Below are 27,924 nucleotides of genomic sequence, written 5' to 3' on the forward strand. Positions count from 1 at the left end.
CTTTTCCCCCCGGCGCCGCCCGTCCCACGCTTCGACTTGTACGGCCGCGGCGGCGGCGGCCGCATGGACTCTGACTGGTCCGAGCTAAGCGAATCGTTGCGCAGCATGCTCTCCGCTTTCTCCCGCTTGCTCCGCCTAGCCGGCGGCGGCCCCCCCTCGTCTGCCGCCGCGGAGCCCGAGCCGGGCCCCATCCCCGAGGGTTCCCGGAGTTCAGGGGGCCCGTTGCCCGGCTGCGAGGGCGGTGCGTGTTCATGCAGCCCACCCAACCCCACCCCCACCCCCATCCCGCCCGCCGTCCTCTGTTTGGGCGCCATTGGGCCCGCCGCGCCCACCCGGGCCATCGCCTCGAACCCCACGCTGACGGTTCCTCCTTTAACAGGGAGCTGGTGGCCCCGGCCCCCGGGGGCCCCGGGGCCCCCCATGTGTGGGGGAAGCTGCTGCTGCTGCTGCTGCTGCGTGCCGAGGTGCTGGCGAGGGAGAGAAGGGTTGCTACCGGCTGGGTGGTCCGTGTGATGGTAGCCTCCTTCCTCCATCCTCCTGCCGGGCCCTCCACCGTTGCCGGCCCCCACGGGGTCGTGCTCCAGGGAGCGGCCCTTGGTCAGCTGCCGGCCCTCGCGACGTTCCCTGGAGTCGCCCCGTAAGTGTCGGTCCACGGACACCTGGGCTTTTAGTCGGGGCTGGCCCGGCCTGCGCTCCCCCCGGCCTGCAGCTCCTCCTCCTCCAGCTCCTCTGCCGTTCCTCCTGGGGAGAGGGAGAGGGTGTGGGGCACAGAGAGGGGCATGGGTGAGATAGGGTGGGAGTCACGGGGTCCGTGTTGTATCCATGTGACATTACAGTGCAGTTGTTGAGCTGCAGTCTTCCCAAAAAGAAAAGAGTATTTCTAAAGGCTTGCAGAGTACCTGCCAAGACAGATGGCTCCATAGAGAGACCCACAGTACCTTTAGTAGGATGCAGGGAAAAGTGAACTCAATTAGCCATTAACCACTCAGTGAGACATTCTTCAGTAAAGTTAATGCAACGCGGGCCTTATCAATACTGCTAGACCAATGTCCTAGGACAACATCAATAAAAAAAGATATTGATAACAAATTGTAGTTTGCATCTTACAGAGCACGGCAACAATAACACAAGAATGATGACAATCTTAAATTGTTTAAAACCTATTCCAACTATTGCTTGTTTACTTTTGATCATCGTTCTTAGGTTTGTTGCAGCCTTACGTTTCTCGCGGCGGCTCGCTGCGCGATCGGGGGTCGAATCCCGGCGTCATTCCGGGCCCGCTCAGCCGGCCGGGGTCATCGAACGGCTGGGCGGAGCCGGGGGGGGCCTGGGAGCGCGAGCGGAGCTTCTTGTCGGCGGGGTCGGAGCAGAGCAGCGTCCCCTCCGGACCGGCGAACCACTCGCCGGGCTTGGTGAGGAGCTCCTGCTGCCTCCGGCAGTTATTGCACACCCAGATGACCTGCGGCCCAGGGGAGACGGGTCAGCACAGGGTTAACCCGGTTAGTGCTGACAGGAGGACGACGGGACCACTGGGAGAGGAACTGCCTCTCCGCCCATATTTGGGCAATGCTTGTTTATAGGCGGTGTTTTCTTCCTTCAGACAATCAGCATTAGATTGTGATGAATTCGTTTTGAAGAGCATGTATCTTGTTTTTTGTGTCTCTATCCGTTTGTCAGAAATCGACATGACCTGAGAAAGACAATGTAAATAGTTAATGTGGTATTGATATTTTTAGTCCTTAACGGTAATGACGATAACATTAAGGATATTCAATGTTATGCTTTGTTACACTATGATGTGAGTACTCTTGTGGTGTACAAGTCGGTGTGAACATCCAAATATTTATCAGTATAAAGAGAACAGATTCAATTATTGTTGGCTCGCAGGGCAAACAATACATCCCAACTTTATTTTAATCTCTGCAACGCTGACAGCCTGTTGATATTGTTGACTGGAATGACCTCATTATGTGTCCAGTGGGAACACAAGCCCTTTCCTCATGCCCAATGTCCTCTAACGCGGCCAATCAAAACCATCTTGGCTGACCGCTTCGCCAACCAATTGAAGCGCGGCTTCAAACGCAGTGGCAATCAAGCAGGAAGCGGAATAACAACGCACTTCCTGAAGAGCGGCGGGGCTGCCAATGAGTCGTCCAGGAATAAGAAATAGTTTATTAAAAGAAACCTCAAACATCAACATAATGGCGGTAATACTGAGGAACAGCTTGGCTTGCAATGTGAGTCCTGGTTTACCAAAAGACAGGAAGAGCAGCGTTTCCATCTGGATGGAAAGATGCTCATCTCTCTGCCGTAGAAAATGTTCTTTCGCTCCCCCCCCCCCCCCCTCTCTCTCTCTCTCTCTCTCTCCCTCTGTCCCCCTCTCTCCGTCTCTGTCTCTCTCTCTCTCTCTCTGTCTCTTCCCTTCCCTCCAGCTACACATAAAGTCGACATACTCTATATATGATATGGGTTGACTGTGAACTATCAGAGGCGATATTAAATGAGGGAAAAGGGGAGGACCGCAAAGGGGGGGCCAGCCCCTCAATTCCAGCAGGAATCCCCAAACGATCGGCTCATAATAAGGCAGCAGGAACCCCCCATCTCCACTCTACACACAATCCCTCACTGTTTCTCTCCCCTATCTCTCTCCTTCCCTTTTAACTCCTCAACCCCCTCAATCCTTCCCCCATTCCCCCCACCCACCACACAAGCAAACACACAGACACACACACACACACACACACAGTCTCTATTTCAGCCTCCTCCAGATTGCTTTTGATTCAAGCCACAGAAAGCCGAGGAGAATACAGCTTTACACCAACATGGCTATATTTATCCGGTCCGACACCCCAGTACCAGCCCAGCGAGGAAGAGGAGAGCGCGTGCGCACAGCCACTTAAACCCACACTTCTCTCACACGTGCACGAGCACTCACACAACGCCACTGAGCAGCTGCCGCAGGGATTTTCAGACCAATTTAAGACGACGTTTGGGCAGGAACCCCAATAGAGGTTTAAAGATGTCCCGTTTATGTAAAGTTTTCGAGTTAGAGATATGGTATGGATATTATTAGGAGTATTGTTCGAAGTTGTTTTGTAATTGGGTTTGATCATTATGCTAAGATATAAGGTTAGAAATGGGGACATTTGGGTATAAAGTTATCGGGTACCATGTAAGTACGTTTATGATTGATGAGGGATCATTAACAATCATAATATGTCATTATTAGTATTTTTATGATCAGTATTCTTTCTCCTGTATTCCTCCAACATTTGGATAGAAATAATCACATTTGGTTAAGTTGCCAACAACGAAATCTGGTGTTTGTCGTTGCTGTTTCTTCTATCTTTTCAGACCCTGCTTATCCTCAAATCCAAAGTAGAAAAGTGAATTCCTCAGCCGAGCTGGCATCGTGCTGCTTTGAAAAAATCGGAACCAATTTGAGGTTCTAGTATGGAGAACAGCAGACAGCTGGCCCTGCAGAACAAATGGCCAGTGTTTGAGAGCGCCGCTGTGGTAATCTGCTGTTTTATTAGACTGCTAATCCCGTTATAATCCCTGTATTATTAGATCACACGCTGATGAAGGAGAAGGGGGGAGATGTGGTGGGGGGTGTGGGCAGCGTGCGGGCTGGCGCCGGGCATGTGGGTTTGTGGAAGCGCGTACGAGTCTATCGATGACCACTCGTGCATGCAAAGGCAGGCTTACGCAAACATATGCACACCAGAGGGAGATGCGCATGTGCGAATACACTGATGCATGCTCTCGTACACGTGCACAGACACACACACACATACACACAAACACACACGCACACACACACAGCAGCCATGGTGATCACATGACCACGGTGGGACCCCTGGGATGACTCTGTGAGGGGGGAAAAGGGGGTGTGGCCCGGGAAGGAGAAAGAATAGCTTTTCCACATGGAAAGTAGGACACAAACCCTTGTGTGCATTTTCTTTTAATTCTGGTGTGTATTGGTGTGTGTGTGTGTGTGTGTGTGTGTGTGTGTGTGTGTGTGTGTGTGTGTGTGTGTGTGTGTGTGTGTGTGTGTGTGTGCACGTGATTGATATTTGCGTGTGCATCTCTGATGTAACAATGAATAATCCAGTAATGAAATCTTGGGAGTTCCTGTGGCGGCCTGGCCGCTTGTTTCCTGGAGCGTGAGCAGGCCACTCTGTAACCATGGTTACCGGGGGAGAGAGCGGAAGAGGAAAGGACCTGGACTACAGCTCGCAATGACCCTGTTTCTCCTCACCCTGCTGCCATTCTTTATTGCTTACGAGTTAACGTGTCCCAGACTTTCAAAAAGGCACACAACCCTAAACTCAGACGTCAGGGCCAGCAGCAGAATCCTTACATCCACTCCCTGTTTGATGGGCTCTGAATGGCTCAGAAGGGTTACAAGTGAAGTCACATTCCAACAGTAGTTCTAGCAGGTGACATCACCTGGCACCAATATGATTTCAGCCAATCAAAAGTGCTCTGGAGCACACTGGTTTAATTTCCAGAGCAGTGCATCATCGTTTTTCTCCTTGGCAAGACAATGGCCTTTTTTTGCCCAAACATAAAAAGCAACAGCATCTGAGTGAATAGCTATATATAGGGGTCTATCGGGCAGGGTCGTCCTCCTGTAGGGGCCCGTGTAGGTCAACGGGGCCCCTGAGGGAATGAGGAGGGGTGTGGAGAGGAGGGCCCACTACAGGAACCAGCTCATTACCACCCTCCTTACAAAGGCAATTAACAACTGCTACAAGGGCCGCCGGCAGGGCCTGTCTGTTAGTCACATCTGTCCACTGGATCCCAGTAGGGGAGGCGGGCTGGCCAGTACCCCGGTCTCATGGTCCTCTGTGTCCTGCTGTTGTTGTCATGGCTACAACTGTTTGTTTTCATGTTTTAAGTGATGAGCAGGAACAGCAATAGAAAAAGTGTGAACGTGTACATATCCTAGTTTAGGATATTTTGTTGTAGTTATTAAAACTTTACATGGAATCCTACTTTTGATGATCTTTGCCCGAGCTGCAGAACACAATCATCGCCTCTCCATCATCACAATTTGATTTATTTGATTCATCTTTCTATACTCATCTGTCTATACTTATTGTGCTCTCTCTCGCTCTCTCTCTCTCTCTCTCTCTCTCTCTCTCTCTCTCTCTCTCTCTCTCCACCGCAAAACAGCGTGCTACAATCCATCACATGACAAACTGCTCATGTTCCACGCCGACCAGCTCCATTAGATTTCCAGTCATCACCAATCACTCAAACGTACTACAATGATGAGTGCCCCCCCCAACACCCCCTACCCCATCCCCCCACCCAACACAACCCACCCCTCGGTCAGGGAGCATGGACAAGCAGAGCCCCTCCCCCCTTTCCACAAGGAGAGGGGCGGAGAGGAAGAGGGGCGGCGAGGGGGAGGCAAAGGGGGGAGGAAGCAGGAAGCAGTGTCAACCTCCACGCCGTCGACAGCTTGACGAATTGTGCGGAGGTTGCGAGGTGGGGTGATATAACTCACGGCGTCCATAAATCTCTGCGCTAAGGATGAAAGGGCGCCGGCACCGCAGCAGAGATTAGCGTTAGCCGCGGCTAATGAGTGAGTGTATCGGTCGTAGCTCGGCACAGAACAAAAAAAAAGAAAAAGCCCACACCCACACGGCACACATGAAGCCACGCATGCTAGGAGTAGGGGGCGCGGGGAGGGGACGAATGAAGAAAACATGCATGGTCACAGAAGGCACAGGCATCCATCCACACACCGCTATGTAAGTGGCGGCCGAGCAACCTGCGCTGTTTAGCGAGCGTTTAGCTAGGATGAGCACTCACACACTAATGAATCACACTGCGCTCCAATTGGTCCTGTGGTACATTGACACGTTCACACACAGAGAGACATTCAGATACACAGAGATCAATGGACGACGTTCAAGCTGACGGCCGCAGATGGCTGCTTGCTATGTGACAGCACGGCATCGCTTGGCTAGTGGGGGGGGGGGGGGGGGGGGGGGGTGAGAGTTCCTGAGGACGCCTGGATACTGACCTACATACAGTTTATAGGTATACCGTATATAGTGGACCGTATACATTGCAAATTGTCTATGCGTTGTCTAAGTGGTCTATGAGTGCATATCTGAATCCTACCCTTTATGCAATTTATTAACCCCAGTACACACAATTTGTTTCTAATGGTGTGTGCAATTGCTTACACTTTTCCAGCAATACAAAGATAAATGTGTACTGGTATGTGTTTTGTGCGCGTCCTCACGTCAAGGGAGGGAGCTCCCATGTGTGTGCACTTGTACGAGTGTATCAACATTGTGTTTGTGTGCGCAGCAAAGACCAGGAGAAAGATCGCCCCCTGAAGACTAGTCAATGAGGGACGTACGGCGAGATGGACGCAGCTAGCCAGACTAGCAATCAATAGTAATCACCAGGAGCTGTGGTGCTAACAGCCATGACACATCCCTCAGGCCCTCCGCTCCGCTCCTCCCAGACACACACACACACATACACACAAACACATACATATTCTAATGCCCTACATATCACATACACACACACATTACATTACACACATACACATTCGCATACACATATATACATTAGAAATTCTTTGTTCATCCACTGTAGCTACCACCGTCTATACCACTGTCCCTACCACTGTCCATCTAATGTCCATCCACTGTCCATCTACTGTCCCTACGACTGCCATCCACTGTCCATCCCCTGTCCCTACCATTGTCTAGCCACTGCCTATCCACTGTCCCTACCACTGTCAATCTACTCTCCATCCACTGTCCATCGACTGAGGTAGTTAAAACAAGTCTCACATTAGCAGTGGTGTTATTGTTGCAGCATTAGGACAAAGAAATGCAGCATTCGAGCAACGCTGAGTAGGCGTAGTTATGACCTAATTTAAAAACATCCTGACCCCTGAAATATTGCTGTGTGTTTAATGACATGACAATGTGAAACCAGGGAGCTGTGTGTGTGTGTGTGTGTGTGTGTGTGTGTGTGTGTGTGTGTGTGTGTGTGTGTGTGTGTGTGTGCTTGTGTGTGTGTGTGTGTGTGTGTGCTTGTGTGTGTGTGCGTGTGTGTCCTTGTGTGTGTGCGCGTGTTTCAATTTTTTCAGTAGAACCAGGATTGTAAGAGACACTTAGCTTGCCTTCCCAAGAGAGGACAAATCAAGACTTCAAACACTCCTTTCCTTTCTCCCTTCTCCTCCCTTTGTAAGAATATCTACGACACCAGACTCGGGATTTCCTACACATGGATAATGAGCCCCGAATCTCGTTAGCACATCGACACATAACACATACTGTCCATTTCCACTACGTACACTGCATGAGTGGGCTATTTCACAACACAGGAGCGTCAGTCAACTCAGCCGTTACAAAGGAAGTCAAGATGTCGGCATAAGATGAAACACAATTGACAACAGCCATGACATCGTTCCACTCAGTTGTCATGTTAATGCTGTGTATAGTCATGGAAATAAGGCGAGGGGAGAACTGGGATATTCCTTGCAACTATCACAGAATACGGCCAACGAGCTCACCGAGTGGATCTCATTAAAGGACTACCGGAAACACTCTGAGTTGGTCCGGTTAGGAGTGCCAAGCGACCCCTCCTGCCAGGCTGGATTAATCAATCGCAGAGAAATGGCATGAACCCAAACCCACTGTAACGCAGCAGGGCTTTGTAATCCAGCCAGGATCGCTTTATTCAGCCAACAGTCCGGTGGGGAGGGGTCGGTGCTGGAGGTAGGGAGGGATTGCTATGTACAGTACATCAAAGCATTGTTTCTTTGGGTGGGGGGGGGGGGTTGGTATCCAGCAAAGCTATAGTGAAAGTGCTGGTTTGGCAGACGCCCAGTGGATTGGGAGGAGTGTGTGCGTGGGTAGGTGGGGTACCTGCCAAATCATTTTCTACAGCAAGTGTAACTTTATGTCATAACCGCAAGCAATATAAATAGATAGATAGATAGATAGATAGATAGATAGATAGATAGATAGATAGATAGATAGATAGATAGATAGATAGATAGATAGATAGATAGATAGATAGATAAAGCAATAGAGTGATGCAGAGATTCTGAGATAGATAGAGATAGATACGGAGATATAAAAAGAGCTAGATACAGAGCTAGAAACAGAGATAGATACAGAGAAAATACAGAGATAGATACAGACAGAAACAGAGATAGATAAAGAGATAGATTCCGAGGTGGAAACAAAGATGGATACAGAGATAGATAGATCTTACCACTTTGTCCTCCTGCGGTGAAGTCAGCCATAAGATTGTTTGTGTCATCATGACGTGGTTGTGAAAGGGGGAAAGAGAGAGTTATTGGATACATTTACAGTAATGATTTAACACGTACAGTAAAAACAAAAAACACTAATGAGCTCACTTTGATTGCCTGTCAATTATCATCCATTCTGAATCCATTCTGAAATGACTCCAAAAAATGGCCAGCATTAGAGTTAGATATTAAAACATGTTATCGTCCAGCAGATTATAACATTAAATTTAACAACCTATACAAACATATATGTAATATCTGAAATAATAGCTTGAGATGTCGCAGCTAGCAAGAAGAAGAAATCTACCAGTGCTTCTATGCCGGGAATGTGTGTGTGTGTGTGTGTGTGTGTGTGTGTGTGTGTGTGTGTGTGTGTGTGTGTGTGTGTGTGTGTACGTGTGAGTGTGTGTGTTTGCGTGTGTTATTGGTGTGTTTAAGTGTATTTATGTATGTGTATAAGATGATTAAATGTCATACTCCAGAGGAGACATTTCCATTGCAGAGGAAGACCCCCCCTTCCTTCAGTATACCATCTCCAAACACACACACACACACACACACACACACACACACACACACACACACACACACACACACACACAGATAAGGGCCCCCTGCTGTGTGTCTATAGGGCAGCTCAGCACCCCTGGGAGACAGGGGGGCAAGGAAGGAGACCTCCCACAGCCCACAGCTCTACCTAATTCCCAATTAACCTTTAGCAGCTACTACCTGGGTCAGTGCAACACACACACATACACACATACACGCACACACACACACACACACACACTCACGACACACAAACGCACACGTGCACAAAGACATGGGGAGATGATGTTGCACAAACATACACACTGACCGGTAGATGTTCTACTGTGCACATGGTTACGCACACAACCACACAGACACACATCCACACACATACTTAAAGGGCCATATCATGGTCCATCAACTTCATCTTTGTTTTAACACCTATAGCCATTAAATAGTGTGTGTGTGTGTGTGTGTGTGTGTGTGTGTGTGTGTGTGTGTGTGTGTGTGTGTGTGTGTGTGTGTGTGTGTGTGTGTGTGTGTGTGTGTGTGTGTGTGTTTGTCTCAGCTGTGTTCTACTGATTGTGGAATTTGGAAAAAACTTTCGGCCCATTGTCAACTATTACATTCAAGTTATATGGTGTTTGAAAGTGAGAGTGCAGAATCCGGGTAGGTAATGTAACTAGTGTCATCAGTAATGACATGTTTAATGCATGTATTTCTGTAACAGACTTCTTTTTAGGGGATCCATGCATTTCAATTAATGAGAATGACGATAAATGAGACCAAGTTGTCAGGTTCACATTTACTGTCAAAATAGCCAATAAAATGCATGTGTATAGGTGTGTGTTTGTTGTGTGTGTGTGTGTGTGTGTGTGTGTGTGTGTGTGTGTGTGTGTGTGTGTGTGTGTGTGTGTGTGTGTGTGTGTGTGTGTGCGTGGGAAACACCCCTCCAACAAACTGCATCCCATTCAAGAGAAGCTACCTTAAATTCTGCCATCTTAGGCTATTGATAACATGTTCTAGCCAGTAACTCTCAATGTCTACCTCTCGTTCTCTCTTTCTCTCTCCATCCATCATCCTCCTTTCCTCTCCCCAACTCTCTCTCTCTCTCTCTCTCTCTCTCTCACCGTGTTGGAGCGCAGTGAGACTCGCCCACCGCAGCGGGCGCAGAACTTGGTCTGGCAGTAGGAGCACAGGTGTCCGCACCCGTCCGCGAACTTGGTCTTGTGGCAGATGCCGCAGGTGGGCGCGTCGTCGCGGTGCGTGCCGGCCCCCGCCGCCACGGCCGCCTGCCGGACCACTGTTTCCCTGTAGCTGGTCAGCTGCTGCTGGATGCCTCTGTGAGACACACACACAGAAAGACGGGTCAGAACAGCACAGGGACCGGTTCTAGTGTGAGACACACACACACACACACACACACACGCAGACGGGTCAGAACAACACAGGGACAAGTTCAACTGTGAGACACACACACACACACAGACAGGAAGGGTCAGAACAACACAGGGACCGGTTCTAGTGTGAGACACACACACACACACACACACACAGATTAGTCCATCAGAACAACACAAGGACCACTTGAAGTAGCTGAATGAGTGTTGAGGTGTATATGGAGCAGGATCGGGTGGAGTATAGGGGTTGAAAATATCTTTCATTGTCTAGAAAAGCACAAAATAAAATGTATTATTAAGATTATGATAATGTCGGACTCAGCAGTCCTACCATGTTATAAGATAAATTCTGCAGGGAGACTGCGCAGAGACGGGGCCAGAACCCAACCCTGACCCGATTGCGATGATAAGTATTGAGATATTATGTTTGTATATTTTTATATTGTTATTACCCGTCAGTACATCTGATTTTATCTGTTGAAGGCATGTTGTCCGGCAAGACATTTGCGATGCAAATAAAGTTAATAATCAGCAAAAGAGAAATCTGAGATGTATGGGATGGGAGGTTGAGGGTAGAATGAGAGCAATAGAGATAAAAACAAAGAAAGAGAGACAATGAGCAATACAGGTTCATGTGAAATTTTCGTTTAACACTGTGCCAGTTTTTCGGTGCTATTTTTACAGGCTTGAGTTCCTCCATTGTTGCCTTTGCTTTTTTGTTATACAGTATAGTGCTTCACAGACACACCCGGCACTCTTACAAAAATGTTTCTGATCCGATAGGGGTGAGTGAATGAGTGAGTGAGTCAGTCAGTCAGTCAGTCAGTCAGTCAGTCAGTCAGTCAGTCAGTCAGTCAGTCAGTCAGTCAGTCAGTCAGTCAGTCAGTCAGTCAGTCAGTCAGTCAGTCAGTCAGTCAGTCAGTGAATGAGTGAGTGAGTGAGGGAGGGAGGGAATTTGTCTTACGTAAATGTTAAAAACAGTACTTAAATAGAAGTATACATTTGTAACAATACATTAATTTGGGTGACACATTGAAGAAATGTTTACCTGGAACTAAGGTATTGTTTCACAAAAATGCATAAGTCAGTGAAGAGAGAACTTATATAAAGAATAATTGAGGAACACTGATTGATTCTTTCTAATTTGTAAAAATATTGTATTGCCATTGTTTATTCTGTTTATTCAGTTCATATAGACATGGAATGACCATACAGTATAAGTTATAATGCAAAACACAGTTTAGAATAATAAACAAAATACATTTGAATGCCAAAGTTTAAACCAAAATATTTTCATTTTGAAACACTAGGGATAAGGCCTAACCCTGTTGATCTAAACTGGATGAATAAAGTGTGATGAGTTTGCATGGATTGTAATTGAAAGAAAACAACTACAAAAAAAATATTAACAAAAAAATATTGTATTGCATAACCCAGTTATGCAATACAAAGAGCAACAAGCTTCAGAGCAAAAGCGAGCGACACAGGACAGTGAGCGGCATCCGTCACTGGCCATGCCTGCAGTCCTTTCAGACCGGAGGTAGTCCTAAGTGTCACCTCCTCCTCCCGAATCAGCCATGTAACTAAAAACTACAAATCCCAACAGCGGAGAACCAGCACTGACAGTAAATACATTATTAGCCATGAAAGGCCATGAAAGGCCATGAAATGACGCTGTGAAACACTCAATGATGACCCTCTGGGACCACCTCTCTTTACCTCCCTCCCCTCCCCCCCCACCCCTTACACATCCAAACGAAGTAAACACACTTCTTCTCACAAACACACACACACACACACACACACACACACACACACACACACACACACACACACACACACACACACACACACACACACACACACACACACATACACATACACACATGGACACACACCCCTCTTTCCCCATGTGGTCTATACACAGAAAAATCATGCTAGATTATATTTTTCCTTCCAGACACACCTCGTCATTGCGCTTGCTGTGAGCAGGGCAAGCTGCTGTGGCTAAAGGTCACCGAGGGGTCACCTGCTGCTCACACTCAGCAGGGTTTGCTTCCTGGTTCACAGCTTTCAGTGTGACCCACCTCCCCCCTCCCCTCCCACAACCACTTGCTCCTCACTGCTCCTCCTTCTCCCCACTTCCTTCCTCCTCCCCATTGTCTCATGTGGTAATAGAGAAACATTTTAATAGAGCAGATTTCCAATAACATGGTGACGTCGTGGTTACTGATGGAATGAATCTAAATATCAGCAAGAACTTCTCTCAAAACCTTCTCTACAGTGCTAACACTTGCATATCTATGACAAAATAATGGAAGGCTGAAGTGCAGAAATAACAAAACGTACCCAGCAACCTTAAAGTCTGCTACTGTACAACGCTATGCTTAATTGCCTCTCTCACAAACTACACAGAGAGAGATAGATAGAGAGAGAGAGAGAGAGAGAGAGAGAGAGAGAGAGAGAGAGAGAGAGAGAGAGAGAGAGAGAGAGAAAGAGAGAGAGAAAGAGAGAGGGAGAGAGAGAACGAGAGAGAGAGAGTAGGGCGTGATTTCGATTTTAGCATCAAACGATACAAAACAAATATAATCGAGTTTTCAATTTATTTATTATTATTATTATTATTTTATTTTTTTCATAAAATGTTTTCTAAAAGGTGCAGAACAGCTGGATACATATCTGTTAAAAAAATAGATTGAACACCAAATAACACTTTGTAACTGAGAACTTTGAAATTTCGCCTTAAAAAAATACACTAAATGGTCAAATGTATTTTTTAAGGCGAAATTTCAAAGTTCTCAGTAACAAAGTGATTTTTGGAAGCGACTGAATAAATACATCATGTTTTCAAACTCAAAAGTAATCCTTTCAATAATCGTGATTTTAATATTGACCAAAATAATCGTGGTTATGATTTTTTCCATAATCGAGCAGCCCTAAAAGAGAGTAGTGAGAAAAGAGATCAGAGAGATTTAAGAACTAGGGAGGGATAGCAAGCTCATTAAGGAAACACAGTAAATCATCCATATTCACACTCAGCAAAGTTAAACTAAGCAGCTGCCTCATCCTTACTTTCCTGGCCACACAAAGACATTGTGTTTGTGTTCATTGTGTGTTCAAAGTCTGTTTTTCTCATGCTGAAAAATGAAAACACATAAAGCAAAATCTTTGTGGAATTGTTTGGGATCTATTTGTGTACAGACATAAAGTGAAGGTATTTAATGTGTGTATTGGCGTGTGCGGGTGCCTGTGCGCTTGTGTGTGTGTGTGTGTGTGTGTGTGTGTGTGTGTGTGTGTGTGTGTGTGTGTGTGTGTGTGTGTGTGTGTGTGTGTGTGTGTGTGTGTGTGTGTGTGTGTGTGTGTGTGTGTGTGTGTGTATGTTTGTGTCCCAGCACTGTACGTCTGTGCATGCCTGGTTGTGTGTCTTTAAAAACAAATGGTGCGTGATTCACAGCGGGGGAAACAACATTAGCATAAAGGGTCCCATAATTAAGCCATGCGGCACTAACGAGCGCGGCGAGTGAGCGGCTAGGCTAGCTGTGTGCTCTGTCCTCCTCAAGGAGAGACAAACTTCAAAGGTGCCAAATGGAAATATCCATTGCATTGTCTACCTCACTCTGTGACGTTGAGGAGTAAATGTTTGCATTTGGTATGTTCGTTGTTTTTGTCAAAAGATAAGATGTTCAGGAATGTTTAGCTAGGAGCTAACATCATTACTGGAGGAGACAGCCCAACAGGATATGTTTTAATTCAAAGCAGCACCACAGCATGGGGGGGGGGGGGATCAACCCGAGGTCATACAAAGAGATTGTATATAATGTATGTTCCATTTATGTTGTTGTATGTATGTTGATGTTGACGACTATTATTAGATCAGTGTTGCATTCTAAATCCTGTTAAAAATTGTACAAGAGAGCTCGAGTGAAGCACTATACTTTTGTCTTCCTTCACTTCATTTATTTTTTCTGCAATGTTATTTCTCCATTTGTATGGTGTTGTATGTATGTTAATAGTGTGCCGTATAAAATGATTTTCACCTTTATCGACCTGCTTTTTTTTTACCCACCACTCCATCATATAAAATCGTTTAATTTTTTTGAACCGCCCATCAAAGTGTTTCACCCTATTGTGGTTATTATAATGGCTTTACTTGTGTTTATATATGTCATATCACAAAAGTGATGCTCTGTATGCCAGACGCATGTCCAAACATTTTCAGGGTGAAACTCTGCCTTCTTTATTACATGCATAATGGTCTCCCCAATTATCATCCAGAGCAATTTGACGGAGCTATAAGGCTTCCTGGCGCTGGCCTGCATGGGTACGTTTACCCGGCTTTCCCTCTCGTGACTCAGACTCCCACAGTATGAGTCACTTGTCCACTTCCTTAATCGATATTACAAAAAGAAAAAAAGAAAAGAAACAACTCATGAATCAAATAAGGTTTTGGCCAAGTGGTGGAGAGGAAATCAACTCAGAGAAGTGAAGCACTTTCTTTCTCCACCCCCACCCTCCCTTTCACTCTCCCAGTCTCTTTCTCTCTTTCTCTTGCTCCTATTATTTAAGTATGTCTCTTTCTCTTTCTCCATCTCTCTCTCTCTTTCTTTCTCTCTTGCTCTCTCTCCAGATATTTTTCTTCTGATTATTGCCGCTACTATGACAGATAATTAGATAGATATCATTTTCTACAGCAAGTATAACTTTATGTCCTAACCGCAAGCAATATAAAGAGAGAGAGAGAGAGAGAGAGAGAGAGAGAGAGAGAGAGAGAGAGAGAGAGAGAGAGAGAGAGAGAGAGAGAGAGAGAGAGAGAGAGAGAGAGAGAGAGAGAGAGAGAGAGAGAGAGAGAGATAGATAGATAGATAGATAGATAGATAGATAGATAGATAGATAGATAGATAGATAGATAGATAGATAGATAGATAGATAGATAGATTGATTGATAAAGCAATAGAGTGATGCAGAGATTTTGAGAGGTTGGTTGACATAATTGAACGATATAGGCAAACAGAAACCAACCATCCAAGCCAAGATGCTGGGCATCCACTTTTATTGTTTGGCACAGTTTCAGTAAAAAGCCTAGTAGCCAGTAAGAAGATTGTAGGATGCAGTGGATGGGCTAGCAAATAGCTAGTATTATAAGGAGCTACATATAGCATAGCTTTAGCGGGAGGAGCACAGAACTCAGCACTGTGTTTCTCAAAGTATTTCCACTAAAGGCGATTGCAGTCAAGGTGAAGATTGCTTTCGTTCAACCTGTTGAAATAGTAATGGACAGAGCAGTGGTGGGACCGATGGAATAACATGTACTTCAAATGCAGATACATGGAGGATGAAGCTGGATCGAAAATAATGTTTAGTAATACTTGACGGGGAAACAAGCAATGTGGTAGAAGTGAAGGATCACGATGTTTGCATACAAAAATGGGGTAAGATAGCCTCTGTCTTTAATCCATTCTATATCTGTTTAGCAACAGTGGTCAATTACAGTACAGGCACAGTACCCACTGTAGATCTAATCAGACCTCAGAGTCTAGAATATTTGCCTGAATTTAAAGGACAACTACCAACAAAAATAGTTGGTGGGGGATATTTTGAGGGGATATTTTATAAGTTGCTGGTAATCACAGTGAGTCAAAGAAAGCCTATATCCATATTGTGTCATGAGAAGAAGATAAAACAAACAGGGGAGAGAGCGAGGTAGAGAGAGAGTGAGAGAGAGAGAGACATAAGAGAGAAGGGAGACAGATGGAGAGAGCACCAGAGCCAACAGCAAAGCTAAGTGGGCAGTGTGTTCCCCAGACAGAGCTCCATATGGCCTGGCAACGCCATACACAGCCAGGCAGATATCTCCAGGAGGGGTGGGCACTGCACATGCACGCACAAACACACACACACAAACACATATATTTATGTACATAAATATATGTATACATGCACAAATGCAATCACACATACTCGCACACACAAATGTATGCACAGACAAACACACACACATGCATACACAGACACACACACACACACACAAATACATAAATGCAATGACACATACAGGAACACAAGTGTACGTGCACACAAACACCACCAAATGCATACACTGACACATACCAGTACACATGCATTCACACAGCATGTATGTACAACGCTTACACAGGCACACGGCAAAACATAAATGTACATATGCACACGGACACAGGCATGTGTGCGTACACACACGCATGCACGGACGCACAAACACACACACACACACACACACACACACACACAGGCGTCCCGATTGCTATTTCTTGGACTCATTTGGGGCCACTGCTGAGTAGCTTGCAAACAAGTTCACATGAATGCACAAATAGTAACGTGTATGGCGCGCTTACGGTGCACAACACACGCACTGTGGTCCACGGCGCAGGCCGCAGTCCAAAACAATGGCGATTCAGCTGTCTGTAGATGCAACGCATTAAATAACAGGTTATGCAAGGCTCAGTATGTCCTTTTGCTATACCCTTGTGAGTTGCGTGTAATTATTGTCGGTTCAAACTGCAAATTTGAGGGGGTGGGGGTTGATTTGATTTGAGCCAGTTTTTTGTTAATCTTTCCAAGAAAGATCGTATGAGCTCAGAGACAAAAAGGTACAATTTTAATGCGACCATAAATACATTTATTAAAATCTATTTTTAGAAAGACAACTTTGATTTACAAAGTTTATGTGCCCTACCTTATCTCTCAGTCTCTCTCTGTATATTTCTTTCCTCTCGGCCTAATGCTTACTACTCTGTGAAAAAGAATCACAATTTAAGCATAATAAATTATGACTTTGAATGAAATTATGAAAAATTATTAATAACCTATTTATCAAGCAAAATACAAATCAACCTTTTGATGTGGATGTTTTCAAACTAGCTATTTTTCATAAAATTGTGTCATATTCAATCATCTGACATTTAACATTGCATGCCAAATGTGAGGAAACACAAGGTCAATCACCATTCTAACTGACAATACAAATACAAATACAAACAAAAGCAAATAATCTCTATTAATGGCATGTCTTTTATCGTGATAACTATGTCTTTTGCCTTTTCTATCGTGCTATTTCTGGCGCAGACATGTAGCTAGAGTTATCCCTGCAGTCCCCTGTGGAGCAGAGAGGCTCATGGGAAGACCAGGATAACAGCCAGACCCAGAAGGAAGTAAGGAAGTGACTCCTGGCCAATCCCGAAGCTCCCTGAGGTTACTACAGTGTTGCTGGGCTGTCGCCATGGCACCCTGTTATCAGGGGACACCTGGCCAATCAGACTTGGCGATGCAAGGTGTAAACATACTCACCTTGAGGTATATCTCAATTTAAGTTGCAAAGGGATTTTACATACAATGTTTGCTGTATATATATAATGCAGAATGCACTTGAATGCACTGGGTTGGTGGAGTTTCACAATAAAAGCCCCTTTCATGACATTCAATTATTATAGACATTACATCACTCAATGCAGTGGTTTGTGCAGAAGAGACCAATCCAGAATACCAACAGTGTGGCAGACACAGGGAATTGATCCGAGGGAATTTGATTGGAAAGGTTCTTATGTCTTAATGAATAGGACTACAGAGAGGGATTTCACATGGAAACATGTCTAAGTCACACACACACACACACACACACACACACACACACACACACACACACACATACACAATCATGCATACTGAAAACTACAAGTATTAAATATTAGAAGGATAGAAAATGTAAGGGCTTGACCCTTTGATCGATTTGTAGCAAAAACATGAAGACCTTGACCCATGCAAACACATCAAGACACAAAGTGTCAATATCAAGAAGCCAAAATGCCAGCCAGTTACAGGATATAGCAAACGTTCACATCCACGGAGACAGATGGAGGAACCAGAGAACAAATTTAGTTTCCAACTCTGAATGGATCCTGTCGTTGGTAAACAACAGCTTTGGGATATAATCCGTAAAAGTTAACTTCACGAGGGACAGCCGATACAGACAGCTGACTGCTGAGCCACCAGGTTGGGTCTCCCCAAATAGAGTGTTACACACAGGAAATGCAAAGAGACAAAGTTCAACATTGACATATTAAATCAAAGCAAATCTCTATCCAGAATTAGTTTACTCAGAATGTCTTATATTCAATGAAAGAGCACTTAAGGTGACATTTTGAGAACAACAAAACTTGCCGAGCTAAGGATTATATGTTCTTTACAAATTGATTTAGAGACACGCTGTTGGATTGCATTCGTAATCTTTATACAAAAAAGATTGCTTATATTCTTTAACTGTGTGTACATTGATAAACTACATAGACGGTGATTGATTTATTGTCAACACAAGTCTAATAGGTTCTCTGGACAAAGCATTGGCTAAAAGTATTATTAAGGACACCCTCATGCAACGTCATCTTCACACCTCGATAACGAAGCAACAACGCAACCAGTGCGCTCTCCTGCTGTCATCGTTACATAACACTAGCACTACAACATCCACGTCAACATACGATCAAAATCCCAAGAAGGTGGGTTCGCCGACCGCGAGTGTGTCCATGACACAACTAGAAACAGGTTTCTCCTCCCGAGCTCCAGCGACGCTCCAGAACCTGGGTGACGCACATTCCTGCATACACAGAGCGTTCCCAAGCAGAACCATTCAATTCGACGCAAATTCGCAAACACGTTCGAAAATAACACCGGAGGTGATTCCAAACCTACGCGAGAGCTTGGCAGGAGAGCGGAGCTAAATGTGTGCGAGACACACAGAGGGGCCACATGTGACTGAGGAGGAGGAGGAGGACACTGCTGTCTGCCTGTCTGTATAGTGACTCAACACAGCATCGCCGAACAGGACTTCAGGGTGGACCGTCCATCCATCTCCACCACCAACACCGGGTACGCATAAGAAAAGCACAGAAGGCACTTCCATGGTTGTGTGCGTGTGTGCGTATGCCATGTGTGTGGTCTGTTGTCGCGTGTCCATCCTACATCCTTGTTAGTGTGTGGGGGTTTATTTCAGTGCATGTGCTTGCATGCGTGTAGTTGCATCTTAAAATAGGCCAGACATTGATGCAATACATAGGAAGTGTTTGTGTGTTTACCCAGCGTTCATAGCAGAGCTATGACTCAAGCATCAGTATGTATAGCGACTGGCTTGTTGAACCGTGTTCATCAGCGAGGGATTATTATTCCTCCATTATCCTCCACCAGATAGGATCTAAAGTAGTGAACTAGTGGATTGTATATTTTCAAGTCAAGCGTCGCCTGTATATTTATTTATTTTTTAATTCAGCACCTGGGGACAGGGCTCTCTGCGGTAGCACAGGGACTGCCTCAGTCGGCGAGCCGCTCAGCAGCCTTTGATTTAGTATTGGGTTTCAAAGATCCCAAAGCCATTGTTGTGATTGTTGTATTTTGTCTCCCATCCTCCAGACTGTGTTGTTCTCCGTTGGTGTGGAGATGTGGTGGGATCCAGGATGAGTGTAGCAAACGAAGGAAGGCTTCTCTCACCTGACGTCGTTTTGCTGCAGCGGCCTCTTCTGTCCCACAAGGTTGACTGTTCTAGCTTGGATAGGCTTCTCTTCGCTGGAACACAGAGAGATAAACAAAGATACACCGTTAGGGCCTTGTATGGGTCTAGTGTTTCACAGTGTCTTTTATCCACTGTCTCTCACAGTCTCATTCAGCAGAGAGAGAACATACACTGTGCTTGGTAAACAATCAGTCGGTTGATCACAATCCATCAATTAAAACATAAGCGTAACATGATCTTAGAATCTAAATGTACGTTTTCTGAAACCCCCTGGGTCCCTTTAGACCAGCGGGAAGTGAGTGTAGTGAGACAGGATGTTGTCGTTCTCTGTCTTGATTTACAATGGAGGACTGGCCTGTGTTTTATACTCCTTTGCACGAGATCCCATTTTACGAAATTCCTCTTCAAGGGAAACGATTCCCTGCATGACAGAAGGAGCTCAGACTGTGTTTGGGTTATCTCATCATAATCTAAAAACCAAAATAAACTTTGAGGAGGGGTTCGCAGCTGATCCAATCCATATCTCATCCAGGGTTAGCACTACCGTGGTTCATCCATCTTCTTTAAATGGGCTTGTTTTGTGTGGGAATCTGAGGGGGGTGGTTTGAAGAGAACGGCCCATGCACCAACTGGTCTGTTTTAAATGTCCCAACTCACACATACAACCACACAGTGACAGAGAGAGAATGAAAAAACTATGTGTATGTGTGTGTGTGTGGGGGGGGGGGGGGGGGGGGGGGGAAGAGAAGGAAAGAGAGAAAGAGAATCCAAAATAAATTATCCAGTCATCATGGCTTGCCTTAATATGACTGCCAAATTTGAGAGGAATGTTGATGCATCTTATTTCACTTCTTTTTTAATGCTAAGACTTTTCCTTCTTGTAGCGGAATAGGTTAAAATATTTGGTGTTTGCTTAGCCTCACAAAGACAATCATTTATCTGGGTGGATAGGGCTTTTCACTTTCTTTCACTTCATATTTGTTTTCTGACCAATCATGTTGCTGGAGGCAGGAACCTGTAAGCGTTGAGTTGGCTAACACCAAAATCGGCCAGCACACTAGCAAACTTTTCCCGGTTGGAAGGCAAGCTAAGATATTATTTTACCACACAAAGAGTTCAACATTTTTCTATAAAGGTTTAAATTAAAGACGTAACCGGGCCACTGAATGATTCAACGCAGTTGAATCAATACTACGTCTTCCTAACGAAACAGGCACAACCCCGCCCCTTTGAGTTGGTGGTTTCTGGGCCTGACTCTGTGCCGTCTCCGCGCAGAAGTTCTGCCGTCTCATAGTAGGACTGCTGGATCCCAGAGAAGTTTGGTTTGTTACGGGTGGTTGTGGAGCTTTAGAGGACACTGTGCTCTTTTGATTGGTATTCTGCCATACTTTTTCCAAAATGAAGTCATCAAAAGCAGATCATCAACCATTAATTTGGTTTACAGTATGAAGTCACAAATGGATTCAACTCCATTCATTTTTTCTTTGGTATCCAAAGTGCCACAGTCATCGGCATCAAGACAATTGCGCTGTACTTCATTCGATTTTGAATAATCATTGGATCCTCTTGACTAAGAAGCTGCAGCCATCAAGAAACACACAGCTCACCACTTGCATGTTGCGGTGGATCCAAAGGCAGACTAAAGCAATGGACTGCATTGGTCCAACGGTCAGCTGTCACGTACTCACCTCTTCCGTTCACACATGTGAACAAGCTCACAAACCAACAGACAGCTCCTACTCACTGCTAAAGGAGTCATGCTAACAGGCTTCACCTCAACGTATCTGAACTGAAGATTATGGAGCACAGCTTGATTGGTCAAAGGAAACATAATGGGTTCATACAAATTATCTTAATAGCATGCAGTGTGTGGTAATCCGCAAATACAAAAACATAAAGACACACACACACACAGACACACAAACACACACACACACATCCAAATAACTTCTCATATAGTTCTAGCAAAATGTTCTCGTTTGCAAATGTAGCTATTTAGTTCCTAATTGTTGACATATCTGAAACAGTTCCTCACATATTTTGGGGTGGGGCTGTTGCTAAAATCAGGTAGCCTACATTCCTATAACCTCTGTGGTCCCACCATCCTAAGTAGCTTGGTAGGCTAACTAACGTGATGGCGGCTATATAGTCATACAGAGGTGAAAGCTACTGTACAGTCCCATTACAATCTCGATGATCTCCTATTTCTCAAACAGCAGGTACTACACATGTGCACTAACCACACGTGTTGGCTATCACTGCAACAGTGCAGGTTTTACCAACACATCCGGGGTTGGGGGGAGGGGGGGGGGGGGGGGGAGACAATATCCTCACTGCATTGCAAAAGCGTTTATGGGCTCTGACCGACATGAACAGTTCAGCCAATAAGGCTATGTGGGGTGACATATGTGCCGTGGAAGCGGTTGACATGACTGAATCATAGCCTTCCCTCCTTGTATATTACAAGAAATGATCCATAGCCACTTAGGCTGGGAAATATATTGGGCATTTCCTCCTTTCGATGCGATAGATCGATCTGCCGTTCTGGTGCTGCTGGCCGAACGCTCCGCGCAGGAGGGCTTAAAATAGACCGAGGACGCACGGGCTCGGGAGCGCTCATCGGCGTAAGGTGCCTCGTTCTATCTCTCGCTCTACCATCCGAAAACACACACGCACACGCGCGCGCACACTCAAACACACACACACGCTCACACACACGAACCATTGGCATAATTCTTTCTCGCTGTTAGGCAAGCAGGTTTCCGTGTTGTGTGTATCCTAGCTCTGTACTGAAAGGAAAAAAAAATGAAAACTCACTCACGACTACAAATCGTGAAAGATCGTCGAAGAGCACCCGGTTCTCCTCCCTATTCACTTGCACATGCTACACTAATGTGTGACGATGGTGATGATCAGCGTGGTGATGCTGATGTGGGATTGTTGATGGGGATGTATTCACAGCCGCTTCTCTTTATTAACTAAATAAAGCGGCGGCATTTGGCACTATCATTCCCTCCTATTTGGCCTAGTCGGTGTATGGCAGCCTCTGTGTGTGTGTGTGTGTGTGTGTGTGTGTGTGTGTGTGTGTGTGTGTGTGTGTGTGTGTGTGTGTGTGTGTGTGTGTGTGTGTGTGTGTGTGTGCGGGAGGGAGGGCTCGTATAGACGGCTATGCATGAGCATTTGGCCTACATAACATAAGGCTGGGAGAATCTCAACCGCACCCCTAGAGCTGTGGACACGCAAACAGCTGTTGAGATGGATGTAGTACAGGCCTACCACGGTGGAGAACGGGCACAGATGCAGGCAGTAGGAAGGGTGCAGTCATAGCCCACTACTCTCACCACACTCTCTCTCTCTCTCTCTCTCTCTCTCTCTCTCTCTCTCTCTCTCTCTCTCTCTCTCTCTCTCTCTCTCTCTCTCTCTTTTCTCACACTCTTTCCCTCTCCCTCCCGTTCTCTCTCTCTCTCCCGCTCTCTCCTCAATGTGTGTGTGTGTGCGTGCGTGCGTGCGTGCGTGTGTGTGTGTGTGTGAAAGAAAGACGGGGCTCACTGATGACGTAAAAACGATACAGGCATACACCTCTCATATACCGCGTCCGTGAAGGCAGTGTAACGAAAATGGAAACGAATAACATAACGCCGCATAAGCCGGTGTAGTTAGTATTAGAAACTGTGCGTATATCTGATCACGACTTTTAGGTGTGAATCCCTGATTATTTCAATGGGTGTGGTGGGATGGGATGCTCTTGTTTTCCAGTAAAAGAAAATAAAAAAGAGGGTGTCCGGACGTACGCAAACAGTGGAATGTGACGCTGGCTGCCGCCTGACACACCCCTTCCTCCCCGCACCCCCCCCTAACCAAGTTACACCTGTGAAGTCGCTGACCCAACAACAGTCATTGAGTCTCTCCCTCTCCCTCTCTCTCTCTCTATCTCTCTATTTTAAAACAGGTGGGACACTCGATATCTCTGCTTACGTCAGAGATAAGTTTCAACGTAAATGCTATAGTGGTCAGTTGATTAGGGCCAACAACAATCTAGGCACCACAGTCCACCCCACCTGCAGCACGGAGGTGGAGGACACACGTTGGAGGCGGGGATGGAGGGGCAGATGTGTGTTACTTGCAACTCTTTCTCCAGAGGCGCAATCTCTCTCTCTCACTCTCTCTTTCTATCTCTCTCAAACACACACAGACACACAGACACACACACATCCATCACATCTTCCTTACTTTAGCATGGCTTCCTCCTTAGCCTCCTCCTCCCGTTGCCTCGCGAGCACTGCCATGATGATCTTCCTCTCCTCCTCCGTCAAATGGCTCAGGTCCGGTTCGGGGATGGCCGGCGCGACGGGTGGGCGCGGGCCGCCCCGAGGGCCCACCGAGGCGGACATGTTCTCCTAACCCACTCCTCCTCCTCCTCCTCCTCCACGGCGCCTCGGATCACGGACAGAAATGCCCCGCTGGCTGGCGGACAGGAGCCCACGGATCACGACATGGCCCACGGACGGCGCGTCGGCTGGAGTAAGAGACGCACGGCTCCCATGGCGCTCGCGTGAGCGCTTCGCGGTGCTTCCTGGTTGCCTCGTTCAACACCTTCCTCTCCCTCTCTCGGTCCCTCGCGCCGCTCGGCTGTCTTCTCCCCCCCCCCACCCACCCACCCCCCGCCCGCCCGCCCGCTCTCTCCTCTCCTTCTCCCCTCCACCACCACCCACCACTGCCTCCTCCGGTTACGGGGAGCCCATGTCTCCGGTGGTCGGATGGCACGCGGGATGCTCGTCGTTTCCTTCGGGCTCCGGGAGAGCGAGACGATGGCCGAAGCCGCCGCGGGGTCTCGTGTGTGTGCGGTGGGGGCTGTTTGTTGCCGCGGGGCGAGGCGGCGGCTCCTTGTTTCCCAGCGCTGCTGCCGCTGCTGCTGATTCTGCCGCTGTCAGGGAGATGGAACCGTCAATGGGACCGCAGCCCCTCCAGCGCGTGCATCTCTCCGTGGCGGGAACGCGCAGCGCTCTCATTTGAGAATGGGGGGCTCTCACACTCACCGTAAAGAGGAGCGCGCGCGCACACTCCCAGCACGCCTTCTCTCCTCATCCTTCCTCTCTCATCTCAGCCACCAATCACGGCGTCGAAAAGAGTGACGTGCGCGCCCCCTCTTTTCCCTTTACTTCCTCGCTCCCCTCTCTCTTTCCTCCTCCACCACCTCCTCCTCCTCTGCGCTCAACTCGTTCACCAGTTCTCATGCACCATTCAAAACACACACACACACACACACACACACACACATACACACACACACACACACACACACACACACACACACACACACACACACACACACACACACACACACACACACACACCTCCCCTCCACCTTGTCCTGACCCCCGGGGGAAGGTGTTGTGTGTGTTTTTATGTGAACATCTCGTGGGAGCGGCAGCTGAAATACAACAGAAAAAGCTATAGGCCTATAGAATAAGCAATTAAGTCTGGGAGATAAAAATTGCAGCCTGTGTATGGCTTTTTATTATACTACTACTAATTTGTTAATTATTCACACGTTAATTATATGATAGTCATGTATTAAACATGTGTTATTATGTTTTATTATTGGATATTCTAATGTCCAAAATAAACACACTTTTATTTTGAAAAGAGAACTGCCGCGCTGTCCTGTGACGCAGCTCGGTCAACCTGGTTGACTTGTTGCTACTGAGCTGGATAATCAAATGAGCAGCCACTACAGATTTGAGCAGTTCTGCTTGTGCCACATGGTAGCTACTGGGAACACAGCCTACAGTTCAGTATGAGAGCTTGTAGTGTGGCCTAAGATTAAACCGTTACACAAGGAGTGGGCTTACATTATAAAGACGTAGATTTTTTTTCCAATATTTCCTGGTTTCGAAATATATTGATTAATGGATCAGTAATTTAAGGGGGAGGGAGGGGGATTGATTTAATTATTACCTTAACAGGTTTATGAATTTGGCTGTGATGATGGATAGGGCCCACATATTACTCATTATTACTTATAGACTATTATAATATGTAATAATTACTGTTTGCTGATCAAGTGAGATAGAATGTGTTTAATAGAGGGCAGTAAAAGGTATAAAGAGATTACATAAATTCATTCATTTATAAAACTGATCTGATGGTACTTTACTTTTTACCTGACTGGTAATGTTCTACTGTATACAGTGGTTACAAAGGTGAAGCATTCAGTGTTACAGTAGTTCCACAGCGGGAGCAGTGCTTCGTCCAAGAATGAGAAAAAAGACCATGCATATCCCATGACAGCATACGTTTATTTAGGTTAAATGATCCCCATAATGATGATTTCCTCTGTGAAGCCAAAAGTGCCTTGGTTCCAAAACATGCAGGGCATGTAAAACAGCGCCATCCTTAGGTGAATACATGCATGTGTTATATATTTTACAATTCGTTTAGAAGAAATAATGTGATATAAGTCAATACGGATATCACCATGTGAGATCATGTCATTAATATTGTATTACGTTGGTGAGAAACCTGTCAATACACGGTGTAATCCGTCATCCCTTGTGATATAATTTATTTTAGTCTACGCTTCTTCTGATGACATGTGTCAAGCTGACAACAGTTAGAAATGGTTTCTTCTCCACATAATGGACAACGCTATATACGATTTTATGAGTTTGTAGATAAGTTAAAGACTACAGACATGATCACTTCGCCATGTCTGTCAAAGCCAAGGCAGACCAAAGGTTCACCTAGGTTAGAATTTGTAGGCGTGGCTAATTTACCATTCAACCTACTTCCAATATAAACTGTTTTCTTATCTGTGTTCGAGAGATGCTTCATGAACCACACTCAGAACGCAAGCATGTTTACCTTGTGTCTCTGTTGTAACAAAACACGTGTTGAATATTTTCCAGTCCAAGTCATACCTAGCCCGATACGACCAAAGGATCGAATTAGTTTTTCATCACTAGTAGCATCCGAGTACGTTACACACACTCACGCAACGCAAGATCAAACGCACCCACGCATGCATGCACGCACACCATTAATAGTAGGAAAATAACTTTAACGTTTTAAGCAAAAGATAAATCTCCCAAGAGCAATTCATCACCTTAGCTTTAGCTAAAACAGTTCAAATATGACTGCATGCAAAATACCAATTAGGCAGTGTGCTCCGTTTACGTTTGTGCCACACCAACCGATCCTGTCGTGGTGCTTATAAGACACCATCACACCTTGACCCACTATTAGCCTTGATTTCCAGTCCATCGTTCCACATTCATTGTTCAAGAGACGATGAGACTTACCCTAGAGAAAGACCCAACGTTTTTGGACTGGCCAATCACAAGTCAGTGGTGGTGCTCCACCAGTGATTTGGTTAGGTTGGGATTGGTCATCTTTGCAGCTCAAAGTCCCTATAGACCTCTGAAGAATAAGTCCCGCCTCAGAGGCTTCGGTTCCATCGGTCAACTGTCTATGGGAAATAACATGGGGTTTTTGAATGATCGCACATAACAAACTCTCTAAGTGGCAAAGAAGTAAAAGCTGCTCACGTTTTGAACTACACACTTTTTCCATCTAGATTCCACTTTGGTTTAGGATTCAAAAAACCCATGTTATTTCCCATAGAGCTCGTAAGTCCGCCCCTTCCGGTAGACCCCCAAGGGACCTATGAGATCGTAAAATATGAATGGGTTTCAATGGAGAAAGTAATTATTTTCTGTTCCCAGTCTTTATATGCCCTCGATTATATTGTTTGTGGATTTAAATTATAATTTTTCATGCAAAGAAAAAAAAATTGCGAAGAAGTTTGATAATGTTACGTTTTGTGTGAGGCCGCTTTGTGAACTACAGCCCCTCGCTGCTCTCGACGCAAATGATACACGTCACCACCACTCTGGTACAGACATGGCGATCTCTCTGTTCCACCTCACCGCTTTTTTCCAAGGGGAGGATAACAGCATCGAAAGAGGTGAAAACCATTATAAGTCGGGGCATGTGTAGATTTTCAGTTATGCCGATGGGGAGATGTCGGTCTTGTCCACGCCAGTCGCAGGGAGCGTGACGTCACATACGAGACGTGTCTTTCTCATTGTGTTTTCTCTACAGCCTTTAATTGACCAATTGCCAAATAAACAGTCAAACTCTTTACGTGAGAA

The 27,924-nt window shown here is 45.9% G+C and overlaps 1 protein-coding gene across 4 annotated transcripts in view; it reads right to left on the reverse strand.

Moving 5' to 3' along the window:
• Nucleotides 1-24,162, reverse strand: part of rims1a (regulating synaptic membrane exocytosis 1a) — a gene marked incomplete at its 5' end in the record, with an annotated part of 55,340 nt that extends 31,178 nt beyond the window's left edge. For 3 of the 4 annotated variants that reach the window (XM_079730063.1, XM_079730065.1, XM_079730064.1), the window contains one exon: nt 1-175. This exon is cut by the window's left edge and continues 95 nt beyond it. In XM_079730063.1, coding sequence (XP_079586189.1) covers nt 1-107 — 107 coding nt within the window. Of the gene's footprint in view, nt 742-1,220; nt 1,460-8,265; nt 8,278-9,966; nt 10,178-19,749; nt 19,825-24,001 lie in introns of those variants that run through there. The other variant, XM_079730066.1, reaches the window with a different exon arrangement.
• Nucleotides 24,163-27,924: the final 3,762 nt, after the last annotated feature.

This window comes from Pollachius pollachius (assembly GCF_949987615.1).
Source record: "Pollachius pollachius genome assembly, chromosome: 2".
In the NCBI taxonomy this organism is placed as follows: domain Eukaryota; kingdom Metazoa; phylum Chordata; class Actinopteri; order Gadiformes; family Gadidae; genus Pollachius; species Pollachius pollachius.